Source organism: Nuphar pumila, chromosome 16 (genome assembly GCF_984573655.1).
Source record: "Nuphar pumila chromosome 16, dmNupPumi1.hap1.1, whole genome shotgun sequence".
Classification (NCBI taxonomy): Eukaryota; Viridiplantae; Streptophyta; class Magnoliopsida; order Nymphaeales; family Nymphaeaceae; genus Nuphar; species Nuphar pumila.
The window spans coordinates 84,198,552-84,217,905 of NC_143264.1; the positions used below are offsets into that span (position 1 = coordinate 84,198,552).

At 40.6% G+C, this 19,354-nt stretch overlaps 2 protein-coding genes across 4 annotated transcripts in view; one reads left to right on the forward strand and one right to left on the reverse strand.

The window, feature by feature from the left end:
• The first annotated feature begins 2,538 nt into the window (after positions 1-2,538).
• Positions 2,539-3,559, forward strand: LOC149813919 (ethylene-responsive transcription factor 1A-like). The gene has a single exon (XM_089991339.1). It carries the CDS (start codon positions 2,584-2,586, stop codon positions 3,301-3,303), a length of 720 nt encoding a protein of 239 aa, XP_089847465.1. The 5' UTR covers positions 2,539-2,583; the 3' UTR covers positions 3,304-3,559.
• Positions 3,560-4,590: 1,031 nt separating this feature from the next.
• The window catches only part of LOC149813920 (COP9 signalosome complex subunit 7-like), a 41,367-nt gene continuing 26,603 nt past the window's right edge, over positions 4,591-19,354 (reverse strand). The window contains exons 4-9 of one of the 3 annotated variants that reach the window (XR_016428233.1): positions 10,099-10,188; positions 6,675-6,719; positions 6,511-6,581; positions 5,957-6,021; positions 5,698-5,835; positions 4,591-4,871 (exon numbers count right to left, since the gene is read on the reverse strand). Coding sequence is in view for 2 of the 3 variants with exons in the window: in XM_089991340.1 (XP_089847466.1) it covers positions 4,850-4,871; positions 5,698-5,780; positions 5,889-6,021; positions 6,511-6,581; positions 6,675-6,719; positions 10,099-10,188 (444 nt within the window). In the remaining variant the exon portion in view is untranslated. Of the gene's footprint in view, positions 4,872-5,697; positions 5,836-5,888; positions 6,022-6,510; positions 6,582-6,674; positions 6,720-10,098; positions 10,189-19,354 lie in introns of all 3 variants that reach the window. The other 2 variants (XM_089991340.1, XM_089991341.1) reach the window with 2 other exon arrangements.

The window sequence follows — 19,354 nt, forward strand, 5'->3', positions numbered from 1 at the left end:
GACCTGATGGTCTGATGAATACATGGACCCAGGTATAGTTTGTGAAATTTTATACCAGACCCAGACCTAATCCGAGTTACAATTAAAACCTGCAATTTTTTAATGTAAAAATGATAAAAAATATTGTTTTACTGAGTATGGTTCGGGTTTGGTTTCATGTAGTTCTTATAGAGTCTGGGTATGTTTTTTCTTATAGTGGACCTGATTAGAATCGGGTTCAGACTCAAAACCATACCCAAAAAATCTGGTCCATGTCTGGTTTCGCCTGGGTCCGAACCAAACCTGACCGGTTGACTTGACACCCATAGTTTGGATGACACACCAAAATCTGGTTTCAAGACAGGTTTTCTAAAAAACCAGCTAAATGAAAAAAGGCCCCCTCTCCCAGGTTTACAACTTGGTTTATCAGGAGCCCCTCCCCCTCACCTCAACTCTCCCTCGTGAATCCAGCCACCTCCCGGCTGGTCACCGACCGGAAAGTGGCTGGAAGCATGTACGTTTTATTTCTTTTTAGAAAACTAATCTTCCGGTCATTTCCCGGCCACCCACTGGTCGGCAAATGGCTGGGATGTCATAGCTTGGTGTGGGCGATGCCATCCTAGCCATTTCCCGGTCACTGGGTCGCTGAGAAATGGCCGTCCAATTTTCATTTTTATTATCAATTTTGTTAGAAAAATTGTTGGCTGGCCGTTTTCTGGCTCGCCACCGACTGGGAAATGGCCAGCCTTGTGTCGCTTCTGCTGGGCGATACCAAGCCGGCCATTTCTTGGCCGGAAAATGGCCAGCCAACCATTTTTCTTTTTTCTTTTTTATTTTTTTCTTAAAAAATGAGGGCTGGCCATTTCCCGGCGGGTGGCTGGACGGGAAATGGCCAGCCTTGATTTATTTATTTTTATTTTGGGTGACCAAAAACCTGAAAACAAGGTTTTTGTCACCCAAACAGCCTTTTCCAGATTTGCTAAAAACCTGGGTTTTGAGCAAAAACTAGGTTTGCACCCTTGTCATCCAAATAGTCCCTTAATTTTTTTGTGTGTATTAGTAACATAAATAGTTTTTTTTTAAGTGTCAAAAAACAATGGCTCATGATGCACGAAAATCTTAAGAGAACAAATCCAGTTCTTATGTTGAAACCACTTGGAACAAAATGTGATCCATAATAAACAAACTGCGCCAAACACATTAGTGAGGTCAAATTGGTGATATAATGCACACATCTACGAGCTTTTTTGCTAGAAAACATGGTGGTATCCAATACTCTCTCTCTCTCCTCATATATATATATATATACTAAATGAGTTTTTCAGCTTTTTTAGGTATTTTTTAGTTACTTCTACCGGTAAATGTATTCAGCACGGTAGATTTACTAGGGAGCGACACCTAGATCATGTGTTTTCGATAAAAAAAACAAGAATTAGAGCTTCAAAAATTTACAAAAAAATTCAGGCTATTGATTTTTGGAACCATATGAAAACCTATTTATATGTCAGAATTGAATGCTTCAAGAGTTGATCCCTATTGAATCAAGCATATAGTTGGTATCTATACAATTAGAATTCAAAAATAAAATGAAAAATATCTTTAAAACACATTTAACATGTTTGCATCAAAAATCACATTTTTTTAAAAAAAATACAAAATCTAACAGTTGATTCCTAGCAAATTTACCATGAAGGCACGTCTACATGGTTGGATTTGCAAAAAAGTGTTGAAAATACCTCTATTTTTAGTTTTCTTTATATATATATATATATATATATATATATAGAGAGAGAGAGAGAGAGAGAGAGAGAGAATCACCGGAATATATGAAAAATATGAGAACTAACGTGTGAACCACTATTTTTATGGATTTTTTATTATTTTCTCTTGAATCTAACCATACGAATGTGATCTACGTGCATGGATTTATAAGAACCCGCTCTCGAGTCATCCAATTTTGACGCATAAACATGATTTTTTAAGATTTTAAAATCAATGACTCATAATCTTCATATATATAATATGTGTGTGTCTTTGTGCACGCATTATTATTGTGATAATTAAAGTAAATTTTCTTAATCACCACATTGAGCTCCAAGACTCGAGGTGTAAAGCTGAAAGCATCAAAGGATCCCAGACATATGATGGAACCCATCATACATTCAATCTTAACCGTCCAAACCAATGGTTAAAATTGATTCACATTCTCACTTGTATGCGGACTGATGGTAGCCCATAAGTTGAACGGTCAAGATCAATGCAGATCGGCCTGACATCATATGTTGGAGGATAAGATATTTTTAGCTGAAAGTTCCCGAATCAAAGCCAGACGTCGGCCTTAACCGTCCCCGTCAGACGAAGGCGGCGGGGCAAATAAGGCCAAATGGGACGGGCCCACAAACCTAGCGGACCCGTGGGTCTACCTCATCTTCTGGCTGACGACAGATCTGATTGCGTAAGCAAGATGGACGACTCCTCTAGTCGCTTCAAGGGCATGACCGCACGTGCTACCTTATAAAACGCACTCCGCCTCCCTTGAGCTAGTTCAGCCTCACCCCCTCTCTCCCTAGCCCACCTGAAACAAAACCGCCGATCACCGGCCAGATGATGTACGGTTGCACCACCACCACCAGCAGCGGAGACCAGGCGGTGCTCGACTCCATCCGGAGGCACCTCCTCGATGAGCCGGACCCCTTCCTGCCGGACTCCGTCGCAGCGACGCCCTTCCTCCGCTGCACCAGCTTCGGCTCCCTCTTCCCCTGCCTGACCGACGGCTGGGGCGAGCTCCCCCTCAAGGAGAACGACCCCGATGACATGGTTCTCTTCGAAGTCCTCCCCCATGCCGTCTCCGTCGGCTGGGCGCCCTTTCTTCCGGTTACGGCCGCTGCCGTCAAGCCCGAACCCGTCGAGACGTCGCCGTCTCCGCCCGCAACGCCAGCGCCCAAGGGAAAGCACTACCGGGGTGTCCGGCAGCGGCCGTGGGGGAAATTTGCCGCTGAGATCCGCGACCCGACCAAGAACGGCGCCCGCGTCTGGCTCGGCACGTACGAGACGGCGGAGGAGGCCGCGTTCGCTTACGACCGTGCGGCTTACCGGATGCGCGGCAGCAGGGCTCTGATCAATTTCCCGCTGGAGGTCGACTCTCTGGCGGTGGAGCCGGCAAAGAGGTCGGCGTTATCGTCGTCTTCGCCGAAGCGGCAGCGCCGGAAGCAGGTCTTAGCCGGCACCGGCTCCGGCTCTGCTCCAGCCCAGACCGGTCCAGACTTCGGCGGCAGGCAGGAAATGCTTCCGGCGAATCTCAGTGGGGCCACCTCTCTTTCCTGAGCGGCTAGCAGCTATTGGTGAATTAAAGAACGACGTCCCCACACGTCAACAAGAGGGGGTGAATCTTTCCTACGTGGCAAGCATGTATTGGTGAAGTAGGTCCACCGTGTGGATACTGGTAAAGACACGTGGCTTACAAGTGCGCCTCCACCTCGTGGGGAGGCTCAGAGAGGGCGGGGGGGCTTTTTGTAAAAGTGTCGCGTACGTTCTGGGTCGTTTGATAAAAATATATATACATGTTTAATTAAATTCTCTTTCCTCTAAAATGCCCTTCGACAATGCTCAAAAACGACACCGGGGAACTCAACAAAGAACAAGACTCGAGCAAGTACGGGGAAAAAGTGCACACTGCTAAAGGACTTTGTGCACTTTTTCCCTTAAAAATAATATAGAACGGCCAAAAGAGTAAATAGCAGTATCATTGTGACAGGTTTCAAAGCCCGGAAAGGTTCGACCTTTCGAGCCCACTGTCGGCTGAACCAACCAACTCATAACATCATTTTGTAAGACCAAAACCAAGCGGACTTCCAGTAAACATGCTAAGCCTTGCAAAATAAAGCAAAAGATTAAGAATCGAGTGAGATAGCTGAATGATAAGGTCGCACTATCATAACTCAGGGGGCTAAGGTTCAAATCTCACGGTCGCGAAGGTTTAGCCCACCACTTGCGACAAGGTGAGTACATAATGAATTGGTTAACGGCCATTGCCAAGGAATTTTTCCGAAGGGGCCAAATAAGATTGTTGAATTGTTGACATTATCAATGTCTTTCCCCAATCCTCATACTGGCACATTATGGCTCAAGAGTTCTCTATGAATTTGCGAAAGATGAAAATGCCACCTCCATTCACTATTAACTTCTCACAAAACCGTTGAAAAACATCACTTTGGAACCAGTCATGCCACTGCTAAGGAACTAGTTTTAGGCCGTACAGTGAATCAGCTTGTAAACCTCCTTCTTTCTCATTTCAGGAGTGACTAATCCTTCAGGCCATTACATCTCTTTTTCCAAATCACCGTTTAGGAAGGCTTTTTGCACATCCTACGATTATTCATCATAGGTAGCAGCCAAGGCAATTAACAGCCGTATGGAAGTGATCCTCGCTACAGGAGCAAAGGTATCAAAGTGAGTTTTTTCCCTTTAGCTACTAATCTGGCCGTACACTTGTCCAATGATCCAAAATAGAATTTTATCCAGATGAGCCACTTGCAGTTAAGTTGCACAGTCATAACCGGAGGGTTCTCAGGTTCGAATCCCACAGGATCTATCCCACCAGCACGACCATCCAAAAATAAAAGACTTTTCATATATATAACATAAAAAAAAACTTTTTTTAAGAAAAAAATTGTCAAATATAACTTCAAATTTCTTGTTAAGAACAAAGTTTCAGAGCTTATAAATGGTAAAACCATCGCCGTATATTTGAGACTCAGCACGAGAAGACGACAGATGTCAAACTGTCACCGGAATGCCATCAACAAAAAGAGCGAACCCGATGACACACTCAGATAATTCGCCCACAAAGAGCCCACTCGCACCCAGCATTCTACACCAATGGCTGCCGCCTCCTGCAAAGTTTCCACAATTTCGTGAAAATCAGTAACTCTGGATTTCGTGGTGCATACATGACTGTACAAGCATACAAGGGCATGTCAACCAATCACGAAATTGTGATAAACACCTGAATCATGCAAAAAGACCAGGCTAAGCAGCGCACGGACAACCAGGGGAGGAGCTACATATGGGCCAGGGTGGGCAAGTGCCCTCTCTCTCTCTCTGCCAGCGGGTCCATTGCCACACACACCTGGGACCACCCTAATTTGGATATCTGGCTCCACCACAGGATCAACAAAGTCCCTTGAGAACTACCAGTCTAGGGACGTGCATATCCAGATGTTTTTTGTGTACTACATGATATGGGAAGTAAATGACAAGATGCAAATGGGCCACAACCAATGAGGTTGAATCCACATCAAGACTACTCGAAGCAGAGCCAAGATTGCCCAAGTTCCACAGCAACTTAGCCAGAGAATTCCATTAATCTATAGTTCTATGAGGCTTAACATGAACAAGTTACTGATTCCATCCCATAAACCTTTTGGTTTAGAGAAGTAAACCACCCATACAAACAGAGGTACTTATAGGATGCATCAGTGAGCTAAGAAATTCAAATATGTACACAACCATATTCATAGCGTGATACATACAAACCAAGCAAATAACAGTTTGTGACCAAGTGATGACTACCAACCCTACATTATGTGCAAACATGAAGTTATGTACACAAAACTTAGATTTGTACACACTACTTGCATGGGTGCATTATGCATATATATACATGAAGGAGAGCTCGAGAATTTTTCAGTTCAGCAAATCATATCACAGCAAAGTTACCTCTTGGGTCGAATTCGGTCTTCATCATAATCCATCACTCCAGGCTCAGAATACTCCTCATGGCCTCGGAAGTCCATGTCGGCCTGCTTACAGTTTGTAACTTCTGCCATCAAGTAAGATGCTTTCGACCAACATATCCTGCACCCCGTAAGTATACTCTTTTCTTAAGATAGCAGATGAGTTTTACTGACCTTGATGTTCTTCTTTACTTCATCAATCTTATCATCGACCTCCTTTCGGTGTTTTCTTTCCTGCTCACCCATGGTATCAGCCCATCTGATTTTGTCTTGGATCGTCAATAACAGATTATCTGAAGTAGCTAACCTACAGAAGAACCCATGCAATTAGAAACTTCATCAACTGACCACAAACCAGCTTGTCACATGCTGCTTCGTTCAGATTCTTATTATGTATTCAAGAGCACTAAAACCTGATCCAAAAATCACTGCTTGGATCAAACTGCTAACCCTGGATCACTATACAGAATACTTAGCCAATGCAGCAACACACCAGATGGGTCAGTCTGGTTTTTTCCTTTGAGTCACTTGAGTGCTTTATTAGTTTTCTACAATGATCATGTTTCAAACATGGATTCAAGATGTCCATTAAACAAGAGACTACAGGCCACCATTACCAAGGAGTACATCATTCTTACATAGGGAAATACTCATAAATAGTGAAGGCATTTGGTCAGATTCAAGAAGCTTACACTATTCATGAAATGAGCAGCATATTTGGCATTTCTATAAGTTTATGATTTCTAAGAAGGCCTTTTACCACAATTTCTCATATGAAATCCACAAGAAAATTTACCAGCTTGACAGTGTCTGTATCATGCTATCAAGCTGTGCAGGTCGCAGATCCCTCCCAGCAGCAAATTGCACCTGTGTCAAAACCCAAAATTTAAACGCAAGTGTAAAGAAGCCGTTCTTTTCGTTTTCCATCTTCAAGACAGTTCCTGTAAAATCAGTCTTCACCTCAAAGTATCTACGCCACTGATCGAGCTTTCCTCTAACTATACCCTACAAAAAGGAAATAATATCAATATCCTTTATTTGTATAAACTGCAATAGCAAATAGTTAACCATACACAACATCAGGATGCAGATTGACATGCACAGCATGAATAAAAGAGACTGAACACCAATATGCAAACACTTAAGGTGCTCAGTCAGCGAATGCCTGTACTCACTAAAACTTAGTTTGTAGCTATTGGAGAAGGCCGCTCATCCCAAGCCCTCAAAGCAATTATGGAGTCAACCCCATTCATCAAGTCATTAGCAACCACACCATGTCACGTGACGCATTGCAATGACTTGTTAATGATGTAAAGCAGTGTTGTTAAAAACGCGTCTCAAGGCGCAAAAAGCGCGCCTCGCCTCGAGGCGAGGCCCTTTTCGCCTTGAGGCGCACTTAAAAAGTGCAACACCGTTAAGGCGTACGCCTCATGCGCCTTGAGGCGTACGCCTTGAGGCGAGGCGCGCCTCAAAGTGAGGCGCGCATTAAAAAACGGATGGCCCGGACCCGAGTTCGACCCGGATCCGGGCCCGTATTCTCGAAAGATCGAAGCGCCTGTGTCTTTAAAAAAGACACAGGCGCTTCAGGGCGAGGGAAAGCCCTCGCCCCTTCTCTCTCCACTTCGTCCCCTCTCGTCCCCCACCACTGTTGTCGCCGGCCACCACTCGCCGCCGGCCACCACCCGTAGCCGATCATCGTCGTGCGACCACTCGCCGCCGCCGTGCGACCACAGCCACCGCCGTGCGACCACTCGCCAGCGACTCACAGCCGTGCCAGCGACTCACAGCCACCGCCGTGCTACCACTCGCCGCCGCCACTGTTGTCGCCGGCCACCACTCGCCGCCGGCGCCCTCTGCGTTTTCCGGTAACAATTTTCTGGGTTTATCACCTTGGGAAGGATGAAGCGGTTGCTCCGCTCCCTTGGCAACCCTCATCTCGAGTTTAAGGTGCCACTCGAGATCAGAGCACCACTATGTCTAGTGCTTCCAAAAGAAAGCTTTTTCCGATTACATCCAAAGGCTGATTTTTTCACTCACCCACATAACGATTGTGTCTTATGTTCTTCTCTTCATCGATGGAAATACATTGGCTCATTGTTGTCGCTGAGATTATTTCTTTCTCGAGAAATTGTTTGATATTTTTGAAGACCAATTTTCACCATATTACATGCTAGGCTGCTTGAATCTTTATGTGCAATTGCTTGAAATTTCTATTTATGTTTGTTACAATAGTTGACATGAATTTGCTGAATTTCTCTCCCCTCCTTAAACTCACTCATTTGATTCGTTGTGCGTTTAGGCTGTCCACATTTCTGGTACCAAGGGAAAAGGATCAACGGCCCAATTTATCTCTAGTATATTGATGGGACCTTTCTCTTTTACTGTTCTCTTGTTTGTAATGTTCAGTGGACTTCACCTTCCAGAGTTCTTGCTTTTATGTTTGTGTGTTATTTCCTTTTGGTTTTTCCAACTGTAGCTATAGAAAAAGGCTCAAGTGGATGTTTATTGTTCTTTGCCATTTATGTTATATATTTCTTCTCTTCCATATAGGAAATAAATGTCTATTATGAGTTTATATCATAGTCACAAATATGGGTATCGGCTACACCTACGAGAGGCTATTTCTCGCAATATTATCGGTTTGGTGATAAATCCTGGGAAAATATGGGGACTTAAAAAATAAAATAATAACAAAAATAAGTAAAAAAATTTCGTTGGTGTTTTATTTGTGTTTTTAAGGATATTTTTTTGTCTTTTGTTGGTGCTTTTTTGTGATGGTATTCATTTCAATCGATGCAAAATTTGTTTGGAGTGCCTTGGAGTTGGTTGGTGTTTTCTTTTTGTTTTTGAGAAGAAATTTGGGATCCAAACCACTCCACTCTATCTCTACTATGTGTGTGTGTGGCTATAAGTGTTGCATTAATGTTACTTTTACATGTTAATCTCATATTTTTTTCGTATTTATTTGAGATTTTTTATTTCGTGTTGGTTGGCGCTTCATCAATAAAGCATTTCTTATTTATTTATAATTTTAGATCATTTTTATAGTTTTTTTTAAGTTTAAAAAAAAATTTTTTTTGAGGCTTACGCTTTGCGCCTCAAGGCTTACGCCTCGCCTCAGATTTTGGTGGAGCGCCTCGCTACGCCTCAACGCTTTTCACAACACCGATGTAAAGTCACATTTGTTTTTGAAATACCTGGGCACAAGTTATCTTAATAGCTAACAGCTGAAACAGTAACCAGAAAATCATCATAGCTCGTGATATCAAGAATCCAAATACTCTTGCAGACAGTAAAGGAGTAACTCTCCTATATTGAGGATACCAAAAGTTTCAGACATTCACACAGATTATAAACTATGACATATGCAAGATTTCATGTGAGTATGCAACATGTAGAGCTACCCAGTATACCACAATACACAACTATTGATGCATTAAAAAAAAACAGAGTTTTTAGGAGCATCCATTCATTAAAGGGCCATTGCTTTGGAATAAAGATCACTTATGTGTTAGTAACAAAAAAAACAAGGAAAACACATGCAAAAATTTTCACAGTTCCAAAACCAACACATGAGGACTCAAAAGCACCTCCAATAACTAAATTCTATGTCACATGGGTGCGGGTGCGGGGGTGCGGCACTTTCAAAAACCTTGGGTGCGGGGGTGCGGCAAAAAATAATATATATATATATATATATATATATATATATATATATATATATATATATATATCGGGGGTTCCCCTGGTGCGGGTCCCGCTGCACGGTCAGCGGTCCAGGGGGGGCACCCCTGGTGGGGGTTATAGGGGGGCAGCGCCCCCCCCCCCCCCCAATTTTTTTTTTAATTCCGCAGCCCATTTCATAGGGCAAAATTTAAAAAAAAAATCCAAAAATGGACCAAAATGACCCTGGGTGCGTTGACCGCATCCAGGGTCGGGTTGACCACACCGGGTGCGGCACCTGTCTGGCCGAATCCTTGTGACATAGACTAAATTACAAAATTCACATCTTTAAGGTTTGTTTATGACATTTAGGGTAAGTTTGGTTTGCTGGGCCTCATGTGATTCCAAATCAAATTTGATTTGGAGTCATGAATCAGAATCACAAGAGGCCCCTTGTTATTCTGATTCTCGTGTAAATGAGAAAACAACTCTCATTTTCAAAGGCAAATGAGTGTTAGTTTTTCACCACTCATTTTCTGATGTTTCTTTAGCCAATGCCAATGAGATTCATTCTCTCATTTGCATGAGATTCCGAATCGCATGAGCCATTAACAAACATGCCCTTATAATTCTCAGTCCCTTAATGTCCTTGGTACCATGCAAAAGGTGAATGATCAGAGATGGGAAACTCTGGTTAAATAGCAGAGTAGAAAGTGCTTACCGCATACATGCACTCATTGATAAGGAAGTCCTCAAGTTCGCGCACATTCGAAACATCTAGTTGTTGCATCAATTGATCATAAGGAAGAACCTGAGTTCAAAGGAAAAATAAAAGGATTGCCAACAAAAGGATTTGATAGATGATCTACCAACCATCCACTGATAAGCTTACTTCACAAATATGCACATGCTTCCTAAGGAACTTTATCAACAGTTTCTTATCACATGACGACTGAGAGAGCATCAGAATACATTAAAATAAACAATATGAAACATTGTAATACATGAGACAAATAAAAAGGACAAGGTAATAAGAAAATGGAAGAGTTTCACAATTGTAAGAAAAGAAAAGAACTTGAGGGTAAAAGAAATGCCTAAACTATCGGACAAATGAACAAATAAGTCCCATCAGTGTGTTACAACACAATATTTACAGCTCAGTTCCAATAGGAATATGAAACAACATAAAAATCAAAGAGCTTATCACAAATACCAAAAAGACAATCATAAGATATAACTTCGATATGTCCAAGACCAAGTATGTGCATGCAAGCATTGGAACCTTTTTAGCACAAGAAAAAATGTGATGTGAAAAGCAACTATTCGTCTTATTATAGCCCTGTTGGAGGGATAGTACCCAATGGGATTCAAAGCTGAGATGCCTCAATCAAAGATAAAGCACCTCTAGCAAGTCGATAAGATCCATTAATCTATCGTAATATCATAACAACACTACAAATATGAAGTTCACATATTATGTGAAAATTTTGTTCTTAACAAAACATAATGGAACCCATGTGGTGTGAAGTATGAACCAAAACTACAGAAATGCTATAAATGGTATCAGGAGTCACCAAAGTGGGCCATTATAGAAAGACGTGGTTGATGAGAAGAAACTGATAACTTAGGCTTGAGTTACTGGCAGAAAATCAAATGAAAAATTCAGCCCTTTGTACAAAATCCCTATGCCTACCATAAGACTGCAGCAGGTATCTATCACCTTGCCAAATTGGCAAGGACATTTAGATAAGTGACACCACCAAGAAGGGATAGCTACTTGTGTTTGGTAAACACTTTAGTTTTCTGGAATCAAATCCAGATGCTCCTCACTCCTGGTATAGCATATCTTTGCTGTTGAAGTTTGTCATTCTTTAGCAGCAAGAAATCTACTGACAATTCTAAATTGCTAATGAATGTAAATAAATTATTCTTCTTATTATGGCCAAAAATTGGGGGATAGCACCCCATGGGATTCAAAGCTGATCCCTCGGTTAAAGATAAAGCAGCAAATATCATGACAAAACTACAGTTTTGAAGGTCACATATTAGACAAAATTAGTTCTGATGAAAAACTTACTATTAAATTCCACCTGTTAGTGTCCATTGTGTTGCTACCAGCACCTACACTGGGATCTTACCATATCAGCCTTCCCAAGCAGATTCACATTCCATTCCTGCATTGATAACTATCATGTTGAACTCAAGCACTATCGATAAAGCCTATATCATCGGACACTGCAATTTAGCCTCTTCATCAGATTAGACGCCCTTAGTGGGTTGGTCACAATTTTCAAAGCCTTCAGCTTGTCAACCGTCAAGTATTTCTCACAGTTAAACCAGAAAGGCCTCAGGCAATAAACACTGTTAAAATGTAAACTGCAATATATATATATATATATATTATTTAATATTATTATATTTTCTTTTATTATTTTATTTTTCTATTTTTTATTTTCTTTTTTAGCATCTAGTTCAATAGAAACTAGATATTTTGATCCAGTCAAGTTCCTGTTGGAACTTGACTGTGCAAGTAGCTGTTGGACTGTAGTCCAACAGCTATAATAAATGCTGTTGGACTATAGTCCAACAGCTATAATAATAAATGCTGTTGGACTGTAGTCCAACAGCTATATTAAGAGACGTTGGAATCCAACGTCTCTTTTTGGAGAGCTCAAAATGAGCTCTCCTCTCTCTCCCATTTTTTTGTATATATAGGGGTGAACCCCTTCAATGTAAAGTACTATGCTTCTTAAGCATTTTGTTCATGAATAAAGTATTATTTATTTTTCAAGTGTTCTTCCCTTTATACCCTTTCAAGGGTCATGCTTGTAGTGTCTCCAATAGACACTTGTTTGTGAGTTATTTGTGCATTTGTTGAAGACCACCATTTTATTACATGGTATCAGAGCTACGAAATCCTTAGATCTTGAAGTGCTTCCGCCTCGATTTCCGTGCCACATTTACAAAAGGTGTTTCATCACCTTGTTCTTGGCTCAAGAAGATTGGTTTGAAGAAAGGCGAACTTGTGCTACAAAAAAATTTGGTTTTGTATCCTCTCTTATTCCTTTGTCTACTATTTTTCTTTTCTTTTTATTTTTCTCTCTCTCTCCTCCTATTTATTCCTCTCTTACCCTTGTAAAAGATGGATGACAATGATAAGATCACCATCATTCCTATGAAGCTAAATGATACTAACTATGTAATGTGGGCTTCGATTATGAAGCACCACATTTGGGGAAAAGGTTTATGGGGTATAGTGGATGGTTCCGATTTGGAACCTAAACTATCTCTTACCAAGAAAGAGGGTGATAAAGAGGTTCCTCTAACGGAAGAAGAGAAGAGTAAGGCGTTAGCCACTTATGAAAAGAAATGGAAAGAATGGAGGATAGGGCATGCAAAAATTATGTCATGGCTCATCAATAGCATAGACATTAAAAAATGCTCTAGTCTAGCTAAGTTTGAGCATGCCGATAAGGCTTGGGAATACCTCAAAAACATGTATTCCCTTAAAGATATTGCACATGTATGCAATTTACAAGATAAAGTTCGGACAATGACTCAAAAAGATAAAACTATTCGAGAATATTATAATGAGTTGTCCGAACTTTGGGAAGAGTTAGCTCTTCTTGAACCCAAATGGCATTGTGCCGAAGACATCGAGCTTCGCCAAAAGCAACTCGATATGGAACATTTCTATCAATTTGTGAATGGTCTAAGGCCGGAGTTTGAATCCACCAAATCAGCCCTTTTACATCGTGGAAAAATTCCTTATATTGTTGATACTATAGAAGAGCTCACTATGGAGGAAAATAGACTTAGAAAAAGTACTCCAAAAATTGATGATGGAGAACTTCTTGATGATCCTACTCCTTATAGACAACTTGTTGGAGCTCTTTCTTATCTTTCCATTACTAGGCCAGATATAACTCATGCGGTTTATACAGTCAGTCAGTTTCAGCATGCTCCCACCTCCGTGCACATGGGAGCGATTTTGCGTATTATTAGATACTTAAAATCCTCTCTTTCACGAGGACTCTTCTTGTCTGCTTCATCTTCATTAAATTTAATTGCATATACTGATGCTGACTGGGGAGGTGATCCCAATAATAGACACTCAACTACTGGTTTTTGTGTGTTCCTAGGTGAAACCTTAATTTCGTGGAGGTGCAAGAAGCAGCAGAAAGTCTCTCTTTCCTCCACCGAAGCTGAATACAGAGCCATGGCAACCACCACTATGGAGGTTGTTTGGCTCAGACGATTGCTAGCGGATATGGGAGCTAAAGCAACGCAAGCTTCAAAGATGTGCTGTGACAACAAAAGTGCGATCTACATTGCAAGCAACCGGACATTCCATGAGCGCACTAAACACATTGAGATGGACTGTCACTATGTCAGAGAGGAATACTTACATGGAACCATTGATCTGCCATATGTTACATCAGAATATCAATTAGCAGACTTCTTCACCAAGCCTCTCGCTGCTCCCAGATTTCACTTCCTCTTAGACAAACTTTCGCTCATTGTACCGTAAGTTTGAAGGGGAGTGTTAAAATGTAAACTGCAATATATATATATATATATTATTTAATATTATTATCTTTTCTTTTATTATTTTATTTTTCTATTTTTTATTTTCTTTTTTAGCATCTAGTTCAATAGAAACTAGATATTTTGATCCAGTCAAGTTCCTATTGGAACTTGACTGTGCAAGTAGCTGTTGGACTGTAGTCCAACAGCTATAATAAATGCTGTTGGACTATAGTCCAACAGCTATAATAATAAATGTTGTTGGACTGTAGTCCAACAGCTATATTAAGAGACGTTGGAATCCAACGTCTCTTTTTGGAGAGCTCAAAATGAGCTCTCCTCTCTCTCCCATTTTTTTGTATATATAGGGGTGAACCCCTTCAATGTAAAGTACTATGCTTCTTAAGCATTTTGTTCATGAATAAAGTATTATTTATTTTTCAAGTGTTCTTCCCTTTATACCCTTTCAAGGGTCATGCTTGTAGTGTCTCCAATAGACACTTGTTTGTGAGTTATTTGTGCATTTGTTGAAGACCACCATTTTATTACAAAACACATCATCAAAATTTGTGCCCTTATGCACACTAACATCCAGCATATGCTGATACACCAAACAGCATCTTAAAGGTCGTACATGAACAAGAAGACCGACAGATGGTAGTATAGAGTAGTTCAAAGCAAGGCAAGAAGCTAAAATCTGCAGTCAAGGGTGTATTGGACATTTGGACCACATTGGATCTTTGGTCCAACAGTTAAGTTGAGAATCACTCCATACCTTTCTCTTGCCATCAATAATTTGGTCTTAAGAACATACTAGATACAGCTCTAACGAAGAAGCTTATATGATACAGCTCCCTTCCCACGCTATATTGCATGGATCCTATTCTGGTGTTGCATAGCTCTTTGTTATTTTCTTAGCGCTCATGGTACCACAGTATTCTGGTTGCATATTGATAATACTTCCCAGACAAGAAGTGCCAAAACTCATATTGAACAGATCATCAATCACGCTCAGTCATGATCTATGAATTAAAGACCCTGGTCCTATGTCATATTCGTATTGGTATGAAGTGCCAAAACTCTCTCTCTCTCTCTCTCTCTCTCTCTCTCTCTCTCTCTCTCTCATACATATATATGTATGGTGGTCATGTACCATGACACCATATGGTGGTTGTATGGATCTAGCCACCAACTATGTAACATAGACACGCCATTTGGGGTGTTGTACCCGTGTCGACACGGCAACACATGGGTACGGGTACTGGTACTGGACTTGGGTATGCCCTGGGTCGGTCCCGCATTGATTCGGGTCGGGTCCAACTCAAACTAGAGCCAAACTTATGTTTTTTAGGGTTGTTGACCCTGGTCAAACCAAGGTCGAAGGGGCAGGGCCATTTTGGTCCTTCCCTCACCACGATACCCGACCCCCCACCCCCCTCTCTCTGGTTTTCCCTCTTGTTTTCACCTCTCTCAGAGAGAGAGAGGGAAGAAGAAACGAGAGAGGTGAAGACCAAGAGAGAGAGCGAGAGGAAGGAGAAGAAACGGAGGAAGAAAGTGGTGAGAGAGAGAGAGGAGGGGGGAGGCGTATCTGGCTTCTTCTCCTTCCTCTTCCTCTTCCTCTTCTATCGGTATTGGAGAGAGAGAGAGAGAGAGAGAAAGAACAACACACTTTATTTTATAAAAAAATATCAAACTGCCCCCTCATTTCTTTAAAAAAAAATCCATCCACACCCCCAATCTCCGCAAAATATATATATAACATATATATACAAGATAGATTTGGTTCAACCCAATCCAAAGTCCAAACAGATTATATATATATATATATATATATATATATATATATATATATATATATATATATATAGCTGTGTCTCCGTACCTGCAATTTTTAAAATCGCCAAGTCGTACCCTACGTACCCGCACTCTTACCCATGTGACATAGGCCACCAAATGTTAGATTTAACCATACATATGTTTTTAGCATCGCTTATTTACTGTGTTAGCAGGTTTTATCATGTCCTATGTCACATGGGTGCGGGTGCGGGGATTCGGCACTTCCAAAAAACCCGGGTGCGGGGGTGCGGCAGGGGCAAAAATGTAAAATATATATATAAGGGGGGTCCGGGGGTTCCCCCCCCCCCCCCCCCCGAATTTTTTTTTAAATTCTGCAGCCCATTTCATAGAGCAATTTTTTTTTTAAAAAAAAAAAACAAAAAAAATGGACCATCCCGCAGCCCATTTCATAGGGCAATTTTTTTAAAAAAAAAAAAACAAAAAAATGGACCAAAATGACTCTGGGTGTGGTCAACACACCCAAGGTCGGGTTGACCGCACCCGGTGCCGCACCCGCGTCGAGTCGAGTCGAGACGACGCGGGTGCGGCACCCTGCTAGCTGAGTCCCTATGACATAGATCATGTCTAATACACCACAAGTAATGTCACATAAGTGTGGGTGTAGACGAGGGTGTGACACGGCAGTTTCCAAAAACTTGGGTATGGTGTTGCATATATATATATATATATATATATATATATATATATATATATAGAGAGAGAGAGAGAGAGAGTAGCTTCCAAACCCTTTAAAAAACATATTTGCATGTATTTTTTGCTTAATCTATACTCAGATGTGATCTCTATGCTTTACTTAGTAGAAAATATATATTAGTTTAAACATTTTTCATGTTTAAATGTGTTTTTAACTCAACAAAAAAATAAACAATTCATATTACACTAAAAACTTGATTAATTAAAAATAAAAGAAAATCTTGTTAAATTGATTATATTAAAAAATTTGTTTTGTAGTGAATACGTAATGACAAACACATCTACAGGTTTGGATTAAGCAAAAAATGCAGGTATGTTTTTAAAAGGGGTTTGGGACGGATAAATGGACTGGAAGCTACATATTAATCTCTCTCTCTCTCTCTCTCTCTCTCTCTCTCTCTCTCTCTATATATATATATATATATATATATATATATATATATATATAACTAGACTTGGTTAGGGTTAACTGAGTTCATTTTTGGACAGAAATGAATCCAAAGCCATTGACCGTGGCTGACACGGAAACTATCCAAGTGTCACACCCATGGTTGTCAGTCGAGGAAGCGATACGGGAAGCGGAAGCGGGAGCGGGAAGCGAGGCACTTTCAAAAATTTAGGAAGCGGAAAGCGTGGGACTACTTAGAAGCGAATCACGAACCGTCTCGGAAGCGACCTAGGAAGCGAGGGGGGGGGGGGGAGCAAAAAAAGAAGAAAAAAATTTAAAAATAAAAAATAAAATGGAAAAAAGAGGGAAGTGTGGGGGAAGCGTACTTCCCAAAAAAAGGGGACGCTTCCCCATGCGTTTCGGAAGCGCGACGTTTCGCGCTTCCGAAACGCTTATCGGGGAAGCGTACTTCCCCTATTGTAGGGGTGCTTCCGGTAACTCTGGTTACACCCCACATGGACACAGGTATGTTGGCCTTTTAGAAGTGTCCATGTTATATAGAGCACAAGGTTCCATTTTTGTGATGGTGGAAAATCGACGACTCACAATTCATGAAGATAAGGGTACTTTAAAAATGCTATATAAAACATCCTGTTGGAGTCAACTTTAACACATGAACATAGTAAATCGAACATGTTAAACATGATCACATCCACATGGACATGGGTGTGTTGGCTATTTAGAAGTGTATGTGTCATATAGAGCACAAGGTTCCAGTTTTGTGATGGTGAAAAATTGACGGCTCACAATTTATAAAGATAAAGAGTACTTTAAAAATGCTATAAAACATCATGTTGGAGTTGTTAAAATGTAATATAGATATATATAATAATAATATATTATTATTATATATATTTATTATTTATTATTTTCTTTTAATTTATTGTACAATAAATATTATCTAGTTCGTATCAAACTAGATAATATCTAGTTTGGTTAAGTTTCACTTGGAACTTAACCAAATACTAGCTGTTGGAACTAGTCCAACAGCAAGATTTCTAGCGGTTGGACTAGTCCAACAGCCAGAAGGGAGAGCTCTTTATGAGCTCTCCCATTAGCTCTTGTATAAATAGGGGTGCAGCCCCCTTGTAAACTTCACTTCTTGTAATGCTTTTCAAGCATCCTTTTTACATAAATAAAATTATTTATTTATGTGTGTGTTGCTCCTATTTTACCCTTTTTAAGGGCTTTGCTTAAAGTGTCTTTTAGACACTTCGTTCGATCATTCCAAGGGCGTTCGTGGAAGACCACCATTTCATTACATGGTATCAGAGCAAGGTTAAAAAAGATCTTGGAGAAAAGTTGCTTTGGTTTCCGTGCCCTTTGCAAAAGTGTTTCGCCACTTGAAGGGAAGTGTTTTATCACTTCATTTGGAGAGCTCCCACATCTTGTATCCCTTTCCTTTTTTTATTCTTTTATTGTTCTTCTCTTCTATCCCTATTCTTTCTCTCTCCTTGTAATCGATGGATGACAATGATAAAGTCACCATCATTTCCATGAAGTTAAGTGATACGAATTATGTAACATGGGCTTCTATTATGAAGCACCATATATGGGGAAAAGGTTTATGGGGGATTGTGGATGGTTCTGATTCGGAACCTAAACTATATCTTACCAAAAAAGAGGGAGATAAAGAGGTTCCTCTATCGGAAGAAGAGAAAATCAAAGCCCTAGCCTCTTATGAGAAAAAATGGAAAGAGTGAAGAATGGCTCATGCAAAAATAATGTCATGGCTTATCAATAGCATTGACATTAAAAAATGTTCAAGCCTTGCCAATTTTGATCATGCCGATAAGGCATGGGAATACCTTAAAAATATGTATTCCCTTAAAGATATTGCACATGTGTGCAACCTCCAAGAAAATGTTCGAATAATGACTCAAGGTGATAAAACGATTCGTGAATATTACAATGGGTTGTCGGAACTTTGGGAGAAACATTCTCTTAGAACCAAAGTGGCATTGTGTCGAAGACATTGAGCTTCGCCAAAAGCAACTTAATGCTGAACACTTTTACCAATTAATAACTGGGTTAAGGCCAGAATTTGAAACCACCAAATCGGCCCTCCTTCACCGGGGAAAGATTCCCTCCATTGTTGAAACTATTGAAGAACTAACAATGGAGGAAAATCGTCTCTGAAAAGGTTCCTCTAAAACAGAGGATGATTCCGTCCTAGCTGTATCTAGGCCTGGAAATCACACTCGCACTTACAGGCCACCTCATTTTGAGAGGCAAAATGGCGAGTTTGATAAAAGAAAGGTGATTTGTCATCACTGTCATGAACTGGGGCATTATAGGCCTCAATGTCCAAAATTAAAGAAAAGAGATGAAAAGAAGGTTGCATCAGGTTGAAGAATCAAAAGATCAAGATGCACCTGTTTCTATGGCTCAACTTATAGAGATCCTTCAACCTCTTCTTCAAGGAGTCTCTTCTTCCATTGAAGCCTCAACT